Source organism: Schistocerca serialis, chromosome 6 (genome assembly GCF_023864345.2).
Source record: "Schistocerca serialis cubense isolate TAMUIC-IGC-003099 chromosome 6, iqSchSeri2.2, whole genome shotgun sequence".
NCBI classification, from domain to species: Eukaryota; Metazoa; Arthropoda; class Insecta; order Orthoptera; family Acrididae; genus Schistocerca; species Schistocerca serialis.
This window is the reverse complement of record NC_064643.1, coordinates 146368209-146386129: the sequence shown is the minus strand read 5'-3', so window position 1 is coordinate 146386129 and position 17921 is coordinate 146368209. Positions and strand designations below refer to the sequence as shown.

The following is a 17921-nucleotide window of genomic DNA, read 5'->3' as shown; positions in this document are numbered from 1 at the left end:
CGGTTACCCTTGACGCTGCATCACAGACAGGAGCGCCTGCGTTGGTGTACTCAACGACGAAACTGGGTGCACGAGTGGCAAAACGTCATTTTTTCGGATGAATTCAGGTTCTGTTTACAGTGTTTGGCGACATCGCGGTGAACGCACACTGGAGGCGTGTATTCGTCATAGCCATACTGGCATATCATCCGGCGTGATGGTATGAGGTGCCATTGGTTACACGTCTCGGTCACCTCTTGTTCGCATAGACGGCACTTTGAACATAGGACGTTACATTTCAGATGTGTTACGACCCGTGGCTCTACCCTTCATTCGATCCCTGCGAAGCCCTACATTTCAGCAGGATAATTCACGACCGCATGTTGCAGGTCCTGTACGGGCCTTTCTGGATACAGAAAATGTTCGACTGCTGCCCTGGCCAGCACATTCTCCAGATGTCTCATCAACTGAAAACGTCTGGTCAACGGTGGCCGAGCGACTGGTTCGTCACAATAAGCCAGTCACTACTGTCGAACTGTGGTATCGTGTTGAAGCTGCATGGGCAGCTGTATCTGTACACGCCATCCAAGCTCTGTTTGACTCAATGCCCAGGTGTATGAAGGCCGTTATTACGGCCAGAGGTGGTTGTTCTGTGTACTAATTTCTCAGTATCTATACACCCAAACTGCGTGAAAATGTAATCAAATGTCAATTTTGTCAATATTTGTCCAATGAATACCCGTTTATCATCTGCATTTCTTCTTGGTGTAGCAATTTTAATGGTCAGAAGTGTAATTCATTCAGTGTTATATGAAAGCAATTATCAGAGAATTGCTATTTGTAGCACACAACATGCGATGTGAAGAAATAAGTAACCAATATAAAGCTGGTTTCATTTATAAGCTAGTCCAAAATTACTTAATCTTGATCATAATATTTAGTGACTAATTGAAAATGCCATAAAGGCTGGAATTGTTCATCAGTCAGCCCTGAAATTACGAGGGCGTGCTGGAAAGTAGTGCCTCCGAATTTTTTTGTGAAAACTCTTAAAGTTTTTTATATAAAAGAAACTTTATTAACATTCTACATCTTTGTTCTTCATGTCTACATATTTACTGCTCAACATAGTCATCCTGCAACGAACACATTTCTCCCAACTACAGACTAGTTTGTTGATTTCTCATTGTAGAATGCTTGACTTTGTTGATGGAGCCACAATCTCACCTCTGCTTGCACCGCTTCATCTCTATTAAAGTGTTGTCGACAAAGGTGTTCTTTAAGTTTTGGAAGCAGATAAAAATTAAATGGGCCAATTAGGGACTGTATGGAGTATGGTGGATGGCAGTGAACTCAAGGTGACGGACTGCTACAGATGTCGCAGCGCTCGAATGTGGTCTGGGATTGTCATGCTGAAGGGGAGGATGCTCCATGTGTGGACGAACTCTTCGAATTCGTGTTTTTATTTTTCTGAGGGTTTCACATACCTTGAAGAGTTCATGGTGGTGCCTCTAGGCATCAATTCCAAATTCCACCACACCTTCAACATCTCAGAACGCTGTGGTTATGACTTTGCCTACTGATTGGTTGGTCTTGATCTTTTTTGGTGTCCATGATCCTTTGCAGTGGAACTACATTGATGCTCTCTCGTTTTCGGAGTCAAAATGGTGAACCCAGCTTTAATCGCCTGTCACAATGTTGTGAAGGAACCCATCACCCTCACGCTCAAAACAAAAAAAAAAAAAAAGGTTGACAGATGTCCAACCTCCTCTATTTCATGAGAGGATTGAGTATTCGGGGTACCAGCTGTGCACACAGTTTTCTTTACCGTAGTTCTGCAATGATGGCCTTTATACGCTCTCGTGCTATGCGGCACTTACCTGAGAGGTTTGTCTGTGTCATCCGACGATTTTTTTTTTCCTTTGTAGTTATTTTATCCCCCTCGCCCCTTACTGGTGGCGGATGGGCTGTCAGTAGTACAATTTCGCTCTTCAGCCAAGCAAATTAAAGCAATTTTACAGTGAGAAAAACAAAGAAATTTTGGGGTTCTTTTCTATTTTAAATTAAAATTCAAAGACGGACAGTTAAAAAAAAAAAAAACAGAAATATATATTTTTTTAAAATCACTGAAGACATGTTTTAGATTACGCTCATCTTGCTTAAAGAGAACAATAACGTTAGCATTGTCTCTGATTAACTGTTTAGGAATTTTGCTGTATGTCTGTCACAAATAGAAACTGTCTATACCGTAATGGCGACCCATCGAAAAGTAAGCTTTCATGTGATCTTGTTTGTCACAGGCAATGTCATCGAAAATAAAAATTTAAAGTGGTCAGGCTTGATCTGGTGGTATTACATATTTCTTACTGGAAAATGTAAAGTAGCCAATATCATGTAGGTTTCTAAAAATTTTTTCCAAATATTTATATTTGTGTTGTAGCGATTTGGAAAATATGTAGACGTTTTTAAATTTGAGACCATTTACGTGAATTAGGTGATTAACAATCACATTTGTTTTTCCACAATTGGAAGGACCTGTAATAAAACATCTAATCGTATCAGGAAATAGATCACCGTGCCTACGATCTTGCCTTTGTAGTTCATTTCTGTGTTTAGCAATAGGTTTGATAGGAAGTTGAAGTGCATGTTTCCTGAATTGCATCTTTAACTACACTAAGGACAGTAGTACAATTCTTCGCTCTTCAGCCAAGCGAATTAAAGAAATTTTACAGTGAGAAATAAAAACAAATTTTGGGGTTGTTTTCTATTTTAAATTAAAATTCAAAGACGGACAGTTAAAAAAAAGAACAGAAATATATATATTTTAAAAACACACCGCAGGAAGGTGAAATTCTTCTTATGAAAACACCGAAGCACTACTCTTTCACTTAAAAATTGAAGGACCTGCACTAGGTGAGAGATATTGCTGGAGGAGAGAGTCTGATCCGTAGGACTGAGGGGTGTGGGTAGAAAGATAATGCTCTGTTAGATAGGAAAACTACGGAGATGACAGGTAGACGCTGAGGTGTATAGTGGGAAATACATTCGGTGGGAAAGACAGAGGTTGGGGAGTAGTGCGTCATGTGGGTAGGGCAGCAGTTACAAGAGGAAATGAATGGGGATGGAGATGGAGAGGGAAAGGAGAGCTGGAGCTGGTTTGTTTGAGGTCTGCCTGAGTGCAGTTAAAAACGGACAGGCCAACAGGATGTGGACCAGTGTCAACTTTGATCCACAGCGGCAGAGAGGTGGGTCGCCACGGCGCAAGAGATGACCGTGCGTCAGCCAGGTGTGGCCAATGCGGAGCCGGCAGAGACCAACTGAGTCGTTGCAGCAGGCTCGTAAGGAGGAGCGCCACACACCAGCAGTCTCCTTGACGGCCCAGAGTTTGTTGGGTGAAGGCAGAGTGCGCCATTCTTCACCCCAGGTGCGAAGTACCCTCTGCCGCAAAACTGACCTGAGGTCACTCACTGAAAGCCCAATCTCCAAGGCTGGTGCACCGACAGCCTGTTTGGCCAGCGTATCAACACGTTCATTTCCCGGGTGCCGACATGACCCGGGGTCCACACAAAGACCACAGAGCGGCCGCAACGGGCAAGAGTATGGAGGGACTCCTGGATAGCCATCACCAGACGACAGCAAGGGAAACACTGGTAGATAGCTCGTAAACCGCTCAGGGAGTCACTACAGATAACGAAGGACTCACCTGATCAAAAAGTCAGTAGAAATTTGAAAACTGAATAAATCACGGAATAATGTAGATAGAGAGGTACAAATTGACACACATGCATGGAATGACATGGAGTTTTATTAGAAACAAAAAAATACAAAAGTTCAAAAAATGTCCAACAGATGGCGCTTCATCTGATCAGAATAGCAATAATTAGCATAACAAAGTAAGACAAAGCAAAGATGATGTTCTTTACAGGAAATGCTCATATGTCCACCATTTTCCTCAACAATAGCTGTAGTCAAGGAATAATTTTGTGAACAGCACTGTAAAGCATGTCCGGAGTTATGATGAGGCATTGGCGTCGGATGTTGTCTTTCAGCATCCCTAGAGATGTCGGTCGATCACGATACACTTGCGACTTCAGGTAACCCCAAAGCCAATAATCGCACGGACTGAGGTCTGGGGACCTGGGAGGCCAAGCATGACGAAAGTGGCGGCTGAGCACACGATCATCACCAAACGACGCGCGCAAGAGATCTTTCACGCGTCTAGCAATATGGGGTGGAGCGCCATCCTGCATAAACATCGTACGTTCCAGCAGGTGGGGATGATGCGATTCTGTAACATATCGGCGCACCTCTCACCCGTCACGGTAACAGTTACAAAACCAGAACACGCATTTTCTCGAAGAAAAAAGGCCCGATAACGGTAGATGTGGTTAATCCAACCAATACCGTGACTTCCTCGTCGTGCAATGGAGTTTCCACGACAGTTCTAGGATTTTCGGTTGCCCACATTCTGCAGTTGTGGGTGTTGACAGACCCTCGGAGCGTGAAATGAGCTTCGTCGGTCCTCAACACGTTACTCAACCAATCGTCATCTTCCGCCATCTTTTGAAGCGCCCACACCGCAAATGCCCTACGCTTCACTAAATCGCCAGGTAACAGTTCATGATGCCGATGGATTTTGTACGGATAGCATCGGAGGGTACGCCTCAGTGCCAACCAAACAGTAGTGTATGGAATGCCGGTGCGACGTGCGACTGCATAGACGAATCCGCTACAGTCTCCATTTCTTCCTGAACTGTCTCAGCAGCATTACACCTTGTGCTCGGTCGGACACTACGTGGTCTATCGTCCAAACAACCCGTGGCTTCGAACTTCGAAATCATTCTCGCCACAGCTGCATTTGTCAACGGACCTTTACTCGTTCGAATCCCCTTCCTATGGCGATAGGATCGTAACGCGGAACTAGCACATTCCCCATTCTGATAATAAGGCTTCACTAAAAGCGCCTTTTCAGGTAACGTCAACATGCTGCGACTGCTGGCGCATCTGATTCTCTCTCTCATTACAGCTGCTTTTATACACGAGTGTCATGCGCAGTCACTCCCGTTTTGCTGCGCAGCGCCATCTGTCGGACATTTTGTGAACTTTGTTTTTTTTTTCTAATGAAACCCCATGTCATTCCAAGCATGTGTGTCAATTTTTACCTCTCTATCTACATTATTCCGTGGTTTATTAAGTTTTCAAATTTATACTGACTTTTTGATCACCCGGTACTCTACGGCGCGAGAGATGGCGACCAGCTCGGCAGTGAAAACACTGGAGCCAGCCGGCGAAGAGTGTTGTTCATAATGATCCTATAGAATAAGAGCACATAACCGACACGACCAGCAACCATCGAACCGTCAGCATATACAACGTCAGAGCCTTGAAACGCGGCAAGGATTGAAAGAAAGCGGCGGCGGAGGGCCTCAGGAGGGACTGAGTCCTTCGGGCCCTGTGTCAAATCGAGCAGAAGGTATGGGCGGGGCACACACCACGGGGTAGACGTATATGGGCCCGGAAAACAGGAGTACGTTACATACGGCATGTTACACGCTAGAATTCGAAGTCCTCGAGAGGCGGAGGGTTGAACTTGGGTCAGCGAAGCGGGAAAGTCGACCGTGAAATATGTATATGTGTGCCTCAACCAATATTGAGAACAGAATAAAAAATTTGGAGGCCCTACTGTTCAGTACGTCCTCGCACATTGGAGAACCTTAAAACTAACATTTCTTTAATTGCACAATCTCTTTCTTACAACAAAGTGTCATCCTATAACATTACCACGCCTATTTCTCATTACACTGACGTTGTTTCTTAAAATTAAATGCTTCACATCTATGTTTTTCCGAGACGTGGAGACGAAGGATTCCCTTAACTTGTGCAAGGCGACATCGAGACGTCTGACTCTCACACGTTGCAACCGGAATGGTACTCTTCCTCTCTCTCTCCTCTCGTCACCATCGTATTCATACAGGACAGGTACATATTCACATGATACAAAAAATGTCTTCAATTAACAAGCCTTTATAAGTTACAAAAATCTGAAATAAGTCGCAAAATCATTACCACACCACGTTGTGTGGCAGCTCTCAGGTAGTGTGTTATTTTTATCATTGGTTGTGTAAAACATGACAGTCTTTCATTTGTTTTGTTTTGTTCTGTTCGGACGTACAATGTGAAATCGTGTTGCGCTGAAGAAAGTTGCTCTGTCTTTAATATTACCTGTGTCGTTATTTTGCGCATAGTTCAGTAGTTCAGGTCACAGCTGACGCTAATGGCCATATACCGCTTCTGAGTCTCGCAGGCACAGTATAAAGTCCAAAGAGTCTCTGACCTTGGCACAGGTGGCTTCCATAGAATAGGTAACTAAGCAAATGTTGCTTTGTTATATTGACTTAGTGTATGGAAGTCAGTTGCTCCATAGAAAGACAGTTTAGAGACATAGCAATACTTTTCTGTATTACAATGGAATTGACCAGTACAAACCAAGACTTTTTTCTTCTTTTTTTTTAAACGTAGCTGACAAGTTGCATCGTCACTTCATCCACTTGTCCAAATACATCCTCTTGTCCTAATACCTTTTGGGTATGACCAAATTCTAGTACTCGTCTTCTGCTCTAGAGTGAAGACGGCGTAGCTGAATTAACTGAAATTAAGTTTTGACGGTAGTCTCCCAGACTGCTGCTTCTTCTTCTTGTGCAAGCTTGTAAAAATAGGTTCTGGTAGCAGGTTTAACTTGACGTAGCTGAATTAATAGTCTTGGCCATGATGCCATTTTCCACCTGATGGCTTAACTGTAGATTCTGGTAAACTTTCACAACTGATTACAATATTCGCATATATTAGCAATGATAATAGTTCATAGAGCAACCATCAGCACAAATACGCTTCGTAGCACCCCTGAAAGCCAAGTGCGTCTTCTGCATTGATGCGACAAAGACCTCGTAAAATCTCCAGGTTCTGGCTGGAGTTGTTATTCCGGTTTTTGTTTACACACTTCTGGCACAGGTTAATACCGTTACAAAAACTAGAAAAATGTGAAAGATATAGGTACAGAATAACGCTTACGGTAAGTATTGGTAATTGTTTAAGGGAACATGATGTCTACATTGCAATGACAATGGTATACTTAATTTGATTTGGGCGTGTATTCTACTCTGATCGTCAAACAGGTTTTTTGCAGTTTTGTGTTTTTCTATGAATAGGTTACATCTGTTTTATGTTCCCTATCAGGATGTACAAATAATGAAAGTAATTTTGGTGTGAACAATTTTGTGAATCAGCCATGCTTTTGAATTCAGAATTATGACTTAGTTTCCATATTTTAAATTTGGCAATTTCTCATTTGGTGTATAACTGACAAAAACTAGGAAGCATTTCACTGTCTCTGTCTCCAGAGTTTCCGCATGAGACAAAGTTCCAAAAGAGAATTTAATCAATAATTTAACATCATTGCACAATTCGTAATTTTCGTCTTTTGGTTTGTTACTAAAATTATCACGGCTATTTCTATGATGTTGGTGCTCAGAGGTTTGTTTACATGTAATATGCATTTCGTTTATTTCAAAATTGATGATTTCTAGATAACTGTGTAGTTGTAAATTTGGTCGTAAGCTTACATTGAAGATAATTTTCGATAAGCTGTAAAATCCGTATTATATTTCTTGTCTATAGAACTTATGGCATGTCTACAGATGTTATATATCGAAATATTGTGTGAACAGTTTCAACAGATTGTAAGGATGAACTAGAAAGTTTTACTTATCCATAATATTGTAAGCGCGCAGAAAAAAATTAATAAAACAAAGCTGAAAAGGGGACCGCACCTACTCATCATGACGAATTTCCTCCTATTTATGGTGTATGCTGGTTTGGGCCAGAAATGTTGGTGATAGAAATGGGAGCTCGAGAACGAAGCATGAATCATTTATGTTGTCAAGAGTTCTCAGGCAGCGGTTGGTGCATTGGAAATAGTACAGAACTCTATTCCAAAGGTCTTTGGGTCCGAGTCCCTGCACGGAATTTTTTTATTCTTTAAATTTTTACGTTACTTACAGTGCAGATAAATCGAAATAATGATCAATATAATATATTTATTAATTTTTTCATAAAAGGCATAAAAAGAGAAGGCAAGGGAAAAAGTTTGGACGGAGGATTCAAAAAACGGTGGATAAGTTCTTGGCAAAATATAGGAATGTCGATATTATTTCGTCAGAATGTGGAGAAACAGCCTTGCACAATCTTTTTTTGACTGGTTTCATGGATGTCCTATGTGCAGGAGGACAGATTTAGTATGTCACTGACTTGTGGCGAGCTCAAACATGTCCACAGTTATACGACGAGGATTTTCAAAATGGAGATCGATTGCCGTCGTGCAGTATTAAAGTGATTTTCCTCAAGCGCAGTCCGGTAGTGTACCCCTGCGATGTCTAGTTTTATCGTCAGTTAATGAGTTTTATCAAAAAGTTTCAAAACGGCTCTTATCTCATACAGAGAGAAAAAGAAATCATACCCAGAGAAGACTGCACCAAAAGATTTTCATTGTAGATCACCAACTACCATCGCCAATATTTGACGAAATGACTCATTACACGCTGTGTTCTGCCAAAGTGTGCGATGAGAGAGAACCTTTCGTGACTGTAAACTAAATTTTTCTATAGAAACATTAAAACAACCATGTAATTATAAAATGCGGCGTTTATAACGTGTGCAATATGTCGAGAAAATAATTGCTTCCACTGTTTTACGATGAGTATCACCCCAGAAAGTGTAAACAATCAACTCTAACATAATAAAAGTATCTAATTTTGTATACGAAGTTCTCGTGTACGCCTTTACAGTGTCTTCTTGCAAATTTAGTTGTAATCCCAAACTTCCGTTTGCCTTCCCTTTTTACGCTTTTTATGAAAATGTTAATAAGTACAATATATTGAGAATTATTTTGGTTTGTTTAAACTGTAAGTAACGTAAACATTGAAAATAAAAAACTTACCGCGAGACGGTCGACCTAACAACCATCGAATTACCGTTCTGTACTTATTCCACTGCACCAGTCGCTGCCTGCAGGCTACAGTAACGAAAAAATCTCACGCCTCGCCCGGCATGAAGTTTCGCGTCGAGACGTTATACAGGGTGGTCCATTGATAGTGACCGGGTCAAATATCTCACGAAATAAGCATCAAACGAAAAAACTACTAAGAACGAAACTCGTCTAGTTTGAAGGGGGAAACCAAATGGCGCTATGGGTGGCCCGCTAGATGGCGCTGCCATAGGTCAAACGGATATCAACTGCGTTTTTTTAAATAGGAACCCCCATTTTTATTACATATTTCTGTAGTACGTAAAGAAATATGAATGTTTTAGTTGGACCACTTTTTTCGCTTTGTGATAGATGGCGCTGTAATAGTCACAAACGTATAAGTACGTGATATCACGTAACATTCCGCCAGTGCGGACGTTATTTGCTTCGTGATACATTACCCGCGTTAAAATGGACCGTTTACCAATTGCGGGAAAGGTCGATATCGTGTTTATATATGCCTATTGTGATCAAAATTCCCAACGGGCGTGTGCTATGTATGCTACACGGTATCCTGGACGACATCATCCAAGTGTCCGGACCGTTCGCCAGATAGTTACGTTACTTAAGGAAACAGGAAGTGTTCAGCCACATGTGAAACGTCAACCACGACCTGCAACAAATGATGATGCCCAAGTAGGTGTTTTAGCTGCTGTCGCGGCTAATCCGCATATCAGTAGCAGACAAACTGCGCAAGAATCGGGAATCTCAAAAACATCGGTGTTGAGAATGCTACATCCACATCGATTGCACCCGTGCCATATTTATATGCACCAGGAATTGCATGCTGACGACTCTAAACGTCTTGTACAGTTCTGCCACTGGGAGTAAGAGAAATTACGGGTGGATGACAGATTTTTTGCACGCGTTCCATTTAGCGACGAAGCGTCATTCACCAACAGCGGTAATATGCATTATTGTGCAACGGAAATCCACGATGGCTACGACAAGTGGTTTATGTATGGTGCGCCATTATGGGAGGAAGGATAATTCGCCCCCATTTTATCGATGGCAATCTAAATGGTGCAATGTATTGCTGATTTCCTACGTAGTGTTCTACCGATGTTACTAGAAGATGTTTCACTGCATGACAGAATGGCGATGTACTTGCAACATGATGGATGTCCGGCACATAGCTCACATGCGGTTGAAGCGGTATTGAATAGCATATTTCATGACAGGTGGATTGGTCGCCGAAGCACCATACCATGGCCCGCACGTTCACCGGATATGACGTCCCCAGGTTTCTTTGTGTGGGGAAAGTTGAAGGATATTTGCTATCGTGATCCACCGACAACGCCTGACAACATTCGTCAGCGCATTGTCAATGCATACGCGAACATTACGGAAGGCGAACTACTCGCTTTTGAGAGGAATGTCGTTACACGTATTGCAAAATGCATTGAGATTGACGGACATCATTTTGAGCATTTATTGCATTAATGTGGTATTTACAGGTAATCACGCTGTATCAGCATGGGTTCTCAGAAATGATTAATTCACAAAGGTACATGTATCACGTTGGAACATCCTAAATAAAATGATCAAACGTACCTACGTTCTGTGTTTTAATTTTAAAAACCTACCTGTTACCAACTGTTGGTCTAAAATTGTGAGCCATATGTTTGTGACTATTACAGCGCCATCTATCAAAAAAGCGACAAAAATGGTCCAACTAAAACATTCATATTTCTTTACGTACTACACGAATATGTAAAGCTAGACAAGTATGGTGTGCGTATTGTAAGACCTTCAGTACACACACCATCAGATTATTTGACTTGTCGCTCTAACGAAGTAGGCGAGTGTCAGCAATGTGTCTCGTGGTCTTATCGTGGCGTGTTTATCTTCTGCTGTTAGGTCAGACGATAGAAATGGCACTTGCACGCTTAGAGTAGCAGATTGACGGTGACCAACTTTAAACAGAACTTGATTAATTTTCACACACATTTATTAAAACAATAACAAGCATAAAAATTACTTAACTTTTTTGGATACTATTTACAATTGACAATCTGAAGTTCCTTTGGTATTGGTATGTTGATCTTATTCTCACATACATCTCTGATACTTGACAAAAGTGTCTATACATTTATCTTCATGGCTATGTACAGGAATATGGTAATCTTATTAGGCGCAGACTGAAACTTGACTACAGGCTGGTACAGACAAATGTAGAGTGGTACAGACTAGTGCTGACAAATGCAGACCGACTAATCGGAGGTCTGTACACTCATTATACTACATCGCGCGTTCATGTATCACTGCGCGAGTGTGATCTGCGAGGAGAAAAGGTTCTACGTTAGCAGCAATCTCATTGGCTGCGTTACATATTAATACGCGGATCGGCGGAAGCAGAATTTGGTCCGTCTCTATGGCAGCGCCATCTCGCAGTGCGGAGACGGACGAGCGCTGCGCCTGCACTGTTGTGCTTAGCGGGGCGCGCTCTAATGGGAAAGCTGTGTACGCGCTGACTACGCGGAACTATGTACACAACAACAAGTTTCGTTCTTTGTTGTTTTTTCGTTTGATGCTTATTTCGTGAGATATTTGGCCCGGTCGCGATCAATGGACCACCCTGTAGAATGGTTGTACGGTTTTTCACTTTTGTTAGTTATGTGACGTCTGCTATCTCACAACAGTAAAAACCTGTCACAATTTCGAGTTGCTCATAAATTTATATTTTCTTTTTCTTGTAATCCACTATAAGGTTTGTCTGTACTTCCTGCGTTCCCGGGATTAAACTTGTGACTACCAAGTGATCTAGGAGAGCTTATCCTCAGAGGGAGGCGCACGACAATAAAGTTGTGTTTCTCCTGTACGGTTGTACTGTGCTGCAGTAACGAGCACTTTTTAGTCCGTGGAACGTGATTGCTGTCTTCGTTTGCAGAGAGCCGCGAGAAGGCGTTCGTGTACGCGATATCAGCTGCCGGCGTAGCGTACAGCGTGACGAGGGCGTGCGCCCGCGGAGACCTGAACGAGTGCAACTGCGACAGCAGGGTGCGACAGCGGAAGGCCAAGAGCTGGCAGTGGGGCGGCTGCTCAGAGGTAAGTCCCGGCTCCGGCTGTCTGCGTCCGCTTCCTCTCACCCCAACTAGGACCTCCCAGTGTGCTAACCACTGGACTCCGTGGAGGTTGTGCCACCCATGGAGGTAGAGTAAGGGGAGATGGCACTACAGACTTACGCTGTGCGTTGTTTTGAAGCCAGTGGGCGGGACCTGCCGCCATATTGGATCCCCCAAAACATAAGCAGACGAGTGTTTACAAATGCTTCTTGTTCGTTATTTCTGTCGTATGCACGCGACATTTGTTTTATATAGTAATTGTTAGACTGTTTTACTGAACAACACAGCATAAGGAGCGCAACTTCAAACATTTTTCTGGTCTTAAATGCGTATTCGATACAGTAATACGACACGAAAATATGACGCTTCTGGCCTCAGTACTGTAATTCCTTTTTGTTTATACACTTTGAGTAACCGAGAAGAGAAGTATGTGCTATGAAAAGCGTGCTTTCGTAATCCATTTCTATTCACTTTCATTGTGTTTGTGTCGATAAATGATAAAGCCAGAACTCCAAAAGCAATGATTGACAGTTTAGAGGCACCGATTTGTATTCTTTGCATTTTCAAGGCAAATTCAAATTTTAAATGTTCAAGTTTGCAAGCAACTTACCTTATTTCCTTTGGTGTCCCATAGATGTATGCAGGGATGATATAAACAAGCCAGCTGTCATGTCAACAAAGTGAAAGATTCGTTAAATTACGAAGGAAAAGAACTGAATTTGCGATTGTCAGGCCCACTGTAGTTTACACATCTGCTTTGTTTTTAAATTGTACCTGCCAAGTGACATTCAGTGCGGCAAATAACAGCAATTTACAGGGTAACACGGCAACACAGTCATTAATGTAATGATCTAAATAGCTTGGACTTAGGTAGGGAACTTTCCTTTAACAAATATTAACCCTTTAAGTATTTATAATTTAACCACTGTAACAGGTGCTACACACATTTTACTGGAGATTTAATTAACTAAATGTAGTTACATTATTTTTATATTAAATTACTGCATTTTAAAACATTAGTCCCCATTTGCAGGATATTTCTTGCCAGGATTTTTCAGTTACTTGGGAATAACCAAACAATGAAAACCAAGTGTATTGCTCACCTCCAGAGAGCTCTTCGCTTTGGATTGATAAGAAATCTAAAGTCAAATCACAGAAATAAAACCATACTATATATATATATATATATATATATATATATATATATATATATATATATATCAGAAAATAGCTGTTAAATAAATCCACCTACGAATGAAATGTGATTTGTTTAAACTTTAGACTACAATCAGAACGATTAGTACACCCGTAAGCGACGCAAGCCGACATTTTTTATCAAAACACTTCACGACTAAACGGAATCAAACCACCAGAAGCGAATGTTTTGGGGTAGCTAACATGGCGGATCTTCACTTGGGTCGGCTTCAAATTTGTGACGTCATGACAACTCCTTATTTTTACCTCCATGGTGCCACCAAAGGTGCGGGGTGGGGATAGATGTTAGTGGCGGTCCTGCGCCCATCTTGTACCTCTGTATAAGTAATCTACGAGGGTCACGCCATAAGAAATGCACACTACTTTTGTAAAAATATAGTTTTCATTCTGCATGTGTGAATGTTTTACAGTGTGTAGATACATCCTTCCCGCTTGTTTTCAACCTTAGTTCAACCTGTTCCCCTGAGTGGCGCCGTCACAGCATGCCTTCAAGATGGCTCTGCACTTGACGTTCGTCAGAAACAACCTTCGACCATAGATACTAGTAGACTGGTCTTGCTGTGCGGAAGCTATAGGGCTGGTGTGGCTCCAACATAAACCAAGTGACTGTTGGCAAAACGTGGCGGGATTTGAAATCAGCGGTCTGCCATCCTATGTTTGTATCGTATTTTCCCCACATTTCTCAATTGATTGCCAAACGCTTCCAACAAAAATTACTTTTTTATTTGTGAAAAATTATGCCAGAACTACATTTGACCTGGATTTTTTCACAGTACCATTTATAAAATCTAACAAATACATCGAACGCCACTCTAGTGTGCAGCGGGACGAAATTACTATAAACTATCAATTACAGTAAAATGTCGTTAAAATTCTTTTAAACAGTAAGAGTGGGCTCGTGTCAAAACTTTAAACATTGGATTCGCCGCGTTTTGAGCTCTAGTCACTTATAAAAGAAAATGGGATATGGGAATTCTGTCAACTAAGACCTTAGGATTCAAATGGTTCAAATGGCTCTGAGCACTATGGGACTCAACTGCTGAGGTCATTAGTCCCCTAGAACTTAGAACTAGTTAAACCTAACTAACGTAAGGACATCACACACATCCATGCCCGAGGCAGGATTCGAACCTGCGACCGTAGCGGTCTCGCGGTTCCAGACTGCAGCGCCAGAACCGCGCGGCCACTTCGGCCGGCAGACTTAAGGAGCAGGTCCATTTTAGAGTATCAATTTTAGGTGCACTTTGAAGTTTCAGAAAATAATTTTGGAGCCTAGGTTTAAAAATGACAGACACTGTGAATATAAATTATAAATATACATTGTAAATAATAACTAACCTATCAAAACACTTCTCCACGAAGTGCTTCGAGCAAAGGCGCATATGTGCAGATGGCTTCCAAGTTTTTCCGTTTCAGGGCCTGTATCCAAAGCTGATTACAGCCATGAGCGCAACACGAAACAACCATGTTTTGCCAGCATTCACGTGAGTTCAACCCAGAGATGTTGGAGCCACAAAAATGACGTCAGGGCCAGTCTATTATATTTATGGTCGAAGCAAACAACGTGCTGTCATAGAACTCCTGTGCTGTGAAAACGAGACAGTGAGAAACATCCGCAAGAGGTTGAAAAAGGTGTACGGAGATGCTGCTGTCGATCGCAGTACAGTTCGTCGGTAGGCGAGCAGGTTACGTGATGAAAGCGGGCACGGCAATATTGAGGATTGTACTCGAAGCGGCAGATCTCGTACTGCACACACTCCAGACAGTGTGCAGAGAGTTAACGTATTGGTGACTGCTGACAGACGCATCACAGTGAACGAATTGTCACGCTACATTGGGATAGGGGAAGGAAGTGTTTGCAGAATACTGAAAGTGTTGGCGTTAAAAACGGTTTGTGCCAGGTGGATTCCCAGGATGTTGACAGTGATTCACAAAGAAACAGAAAAACGGTACGCAGCGAAATTTTGGAACATTACGAGAATGGTGGAGATGAATTTCTTGGAAGAATTGTGACAGGTGATGAAACATGGCTCCATCATTTTTCACCAGAGACGAAGAGGCAATCAATGGAGTGGCATCATGCAAATTCACCCAAGAAAAAAAATTCAAAACCACACCTTTTGCTGGAAAATTTGTGGCTACGGTGTTTTTCGATTCCGAAGGACTCTTGCTTGTGGACGTCATGCCAAGTGGAACCACCATAAAATTCTGATGCACATGTGACGACACTGAAGAAACTTCGAGCTCGACTGAGTCGTGTTCGACCACATTGCAAAAGCAGGATGTTTTGCTGTTGCACGACAATGCACGGCCACATTTTCAGTCAAAAAAACCACGGAAGCGATCACAAAACTCGAATGGACAATACTGAAACACCCGCCTTACGGTCCCGACCTGGCTCCCATGTGACTATCATCTCTTTGGGAAACTGAAAGACTCTCTTCGTGGAACAAGGTGTGAAGATGATGACTACCCTGTGCACGCTGCCAAACAGTGGCTCCAACAGGTTTGTCCAGAATTTTACCGTGCGGGTATACAGGTGCTGGTTCCAAGATGGCGTAAGTCAGTTGAGAGGGGTGGAAATTATGTGGAAAAATGAAAATATTCTTCCTAAAAGATGTATCTACACACTGTAAAACTTTCAAACATGTAGAATAAAAGATGGATTAAAAAAAAATAGTGTGCATTTCGTTTGGAGTGACCCTCGTAGTAATGTCATATTTATTCAGCTGTATTGATGCGGAACGAAAGTAAGGCTTGTTTTTATTTGCACTTGATAGAAAGAGCAGAGATTTAGTTAGTATGTTTTTTTTCCCAGGACATCCATCATGGCGAGGCGTTCAGCCGCGAGTTTGTAGATTCTGTAGAGAACCGAGAGACTGGCGAGGGTCTAATGAACATCCACAACAACGAAGCGGGACGAAGGGTAAGTAGCATACGTCGCAGCCTGCTTCACTTGTCATATTGGTGTCAGCTTTTCACCACTGTGCTCATCATTCAGCGTTTTAGCAGCATCCTACACTTTCTCTTTAAAGATTAAAAACAGTCTTGATCGCAACTTTTTATTTTTATTGGAGTGACCGGTTTCGATTCTATTTAAGAACCATCTTCAGATTCCGAAAAAACATATTATCAGCTAGAGGGACCGTTATAATAATAAGTATATATAACAAAATGTAGAACTAATAAATAAATATACCCAGAACGGTGGGTGGACTACGTGGTGCAAGTTGCGCCAACCCTCGACGCTGGAATAACGGCTAATCGGACAAGTGTTTTTATTTCATTTTTTGTGCCTTTATTGAATTGCGATCTCTTCCGCCCCTCCCCGAAGAATCGGACAAGCAGAGAACGGTTATTAAATATACTTGCTCACGCCCACCGTCCTGAGTGTGACATCATTGCTAGCCAATCAGAAAGACGTCTATGGTTAGGTAAGCACAAGAAGTAGATTAAAAAGTGCGTTATAGTTAAATTACATCGTAACATCATTATAAATGATTATTCGTCGTAAAATATAAACTATAAAGGTTACTTGGTTTACGATCAGCTAAAAGTATGCTGCCCTCTAACGTCTATTCTGCGAAAATGCACCTAAGGTTGTTAAATAGACAGGGAGACGCTACTCGCTAAGATACATCGAGGATTGCCGTGGAAACGGCGTCCTAATTCCGATGTGGCAGTCTACAGTGCTGTCAGAGATTACAATAGGCGAGGACCAACGGCCTCTGTCGATATAACGTGTTGAACATAACTAGGAAGTGAATTATATAAACTGTAAAGGTTAAAAATTTAAGATCAGCTAAAAGCACGCTGCCTTCTAATGTCATTTCTGTAAAAGATGTACCAAAGGTTGCTATATCGATACTGAGACGGTACTAGGAAGCACATCGAGAGTTGCCATGGAGCGGCGTCGTATTCCGTTGCGGCAGTCTACAGAGCTTTCAAAGATCGCTATGGATGAAGACCAACGTCCTCCGTCGATATAACATGTTGGAAATAACTTTATGTGATGGTGGTTTTAACAGTCATTACAATGAGTGCGTGAGGAGGCAGTCTTCACATTGGTGCATAGTGAAAGACACAGATATTATAGAGTAGCATAATGTTACTATATGCAGGTTCTATTCTATCTAGTATTGATTACGAAAACGTTAAAAAGTAGAATCATGATGCTATTAGGTAGAATGGTGGTAATATTCGTGTACACTAAGGGAAATAATCCCGTAATGAGAGATAGTTGATCAAATATGTGACATAAACGTTACATTACGTATAACATTTAGGGGATAGAACCTCTAAAACCAGGAGACCATTTACTTATTAGTTCTACATTTTGTTGTATATTCTTACTATTATAACGATCTCTCTATCTGGTAATATGTTTGAACAGACTCTGAAGATGGTTCTTAAATAGAATCGAAACCGGTCACTCTAATTAAAAAAAAAAAAAAAGTTGCGATCAAGACTGTTTTTAATCTTTAAATTTTAATTCTGAAAATCGCTGATAATGTTTTCAAAAGTTTTATATTTTCTCGTCAAATTTGATAGTTGACACCTTTAATTGGGAACTGGAGGGGAACTGC

General features: G+C 41.7%; 1 protein-coding gene across 1 annotated transcript in view; it reads left to right on the top strand.

The window, feature by feature from the left end:
* Positions 1-17921, top strand: part of LOC126484697 (protein Wnt-1-like) — a 62271-nt gene that overhangs the window by 18955 nt on the left and 25395 nt on the right. Inside the window, exons 3-4 of the mRNA XM_050108293.1 lie at positions 11946-12103; positions 16154-16261. Of these exons, the coding sequence (XP_049964250.1) occupies positions 11946-12103; positions 16154-16261 (266 nt within the window). The remainder of the gene's footprint in view (positions 1-11945; positions 12104-16153; positions 16262-17921) is intronic.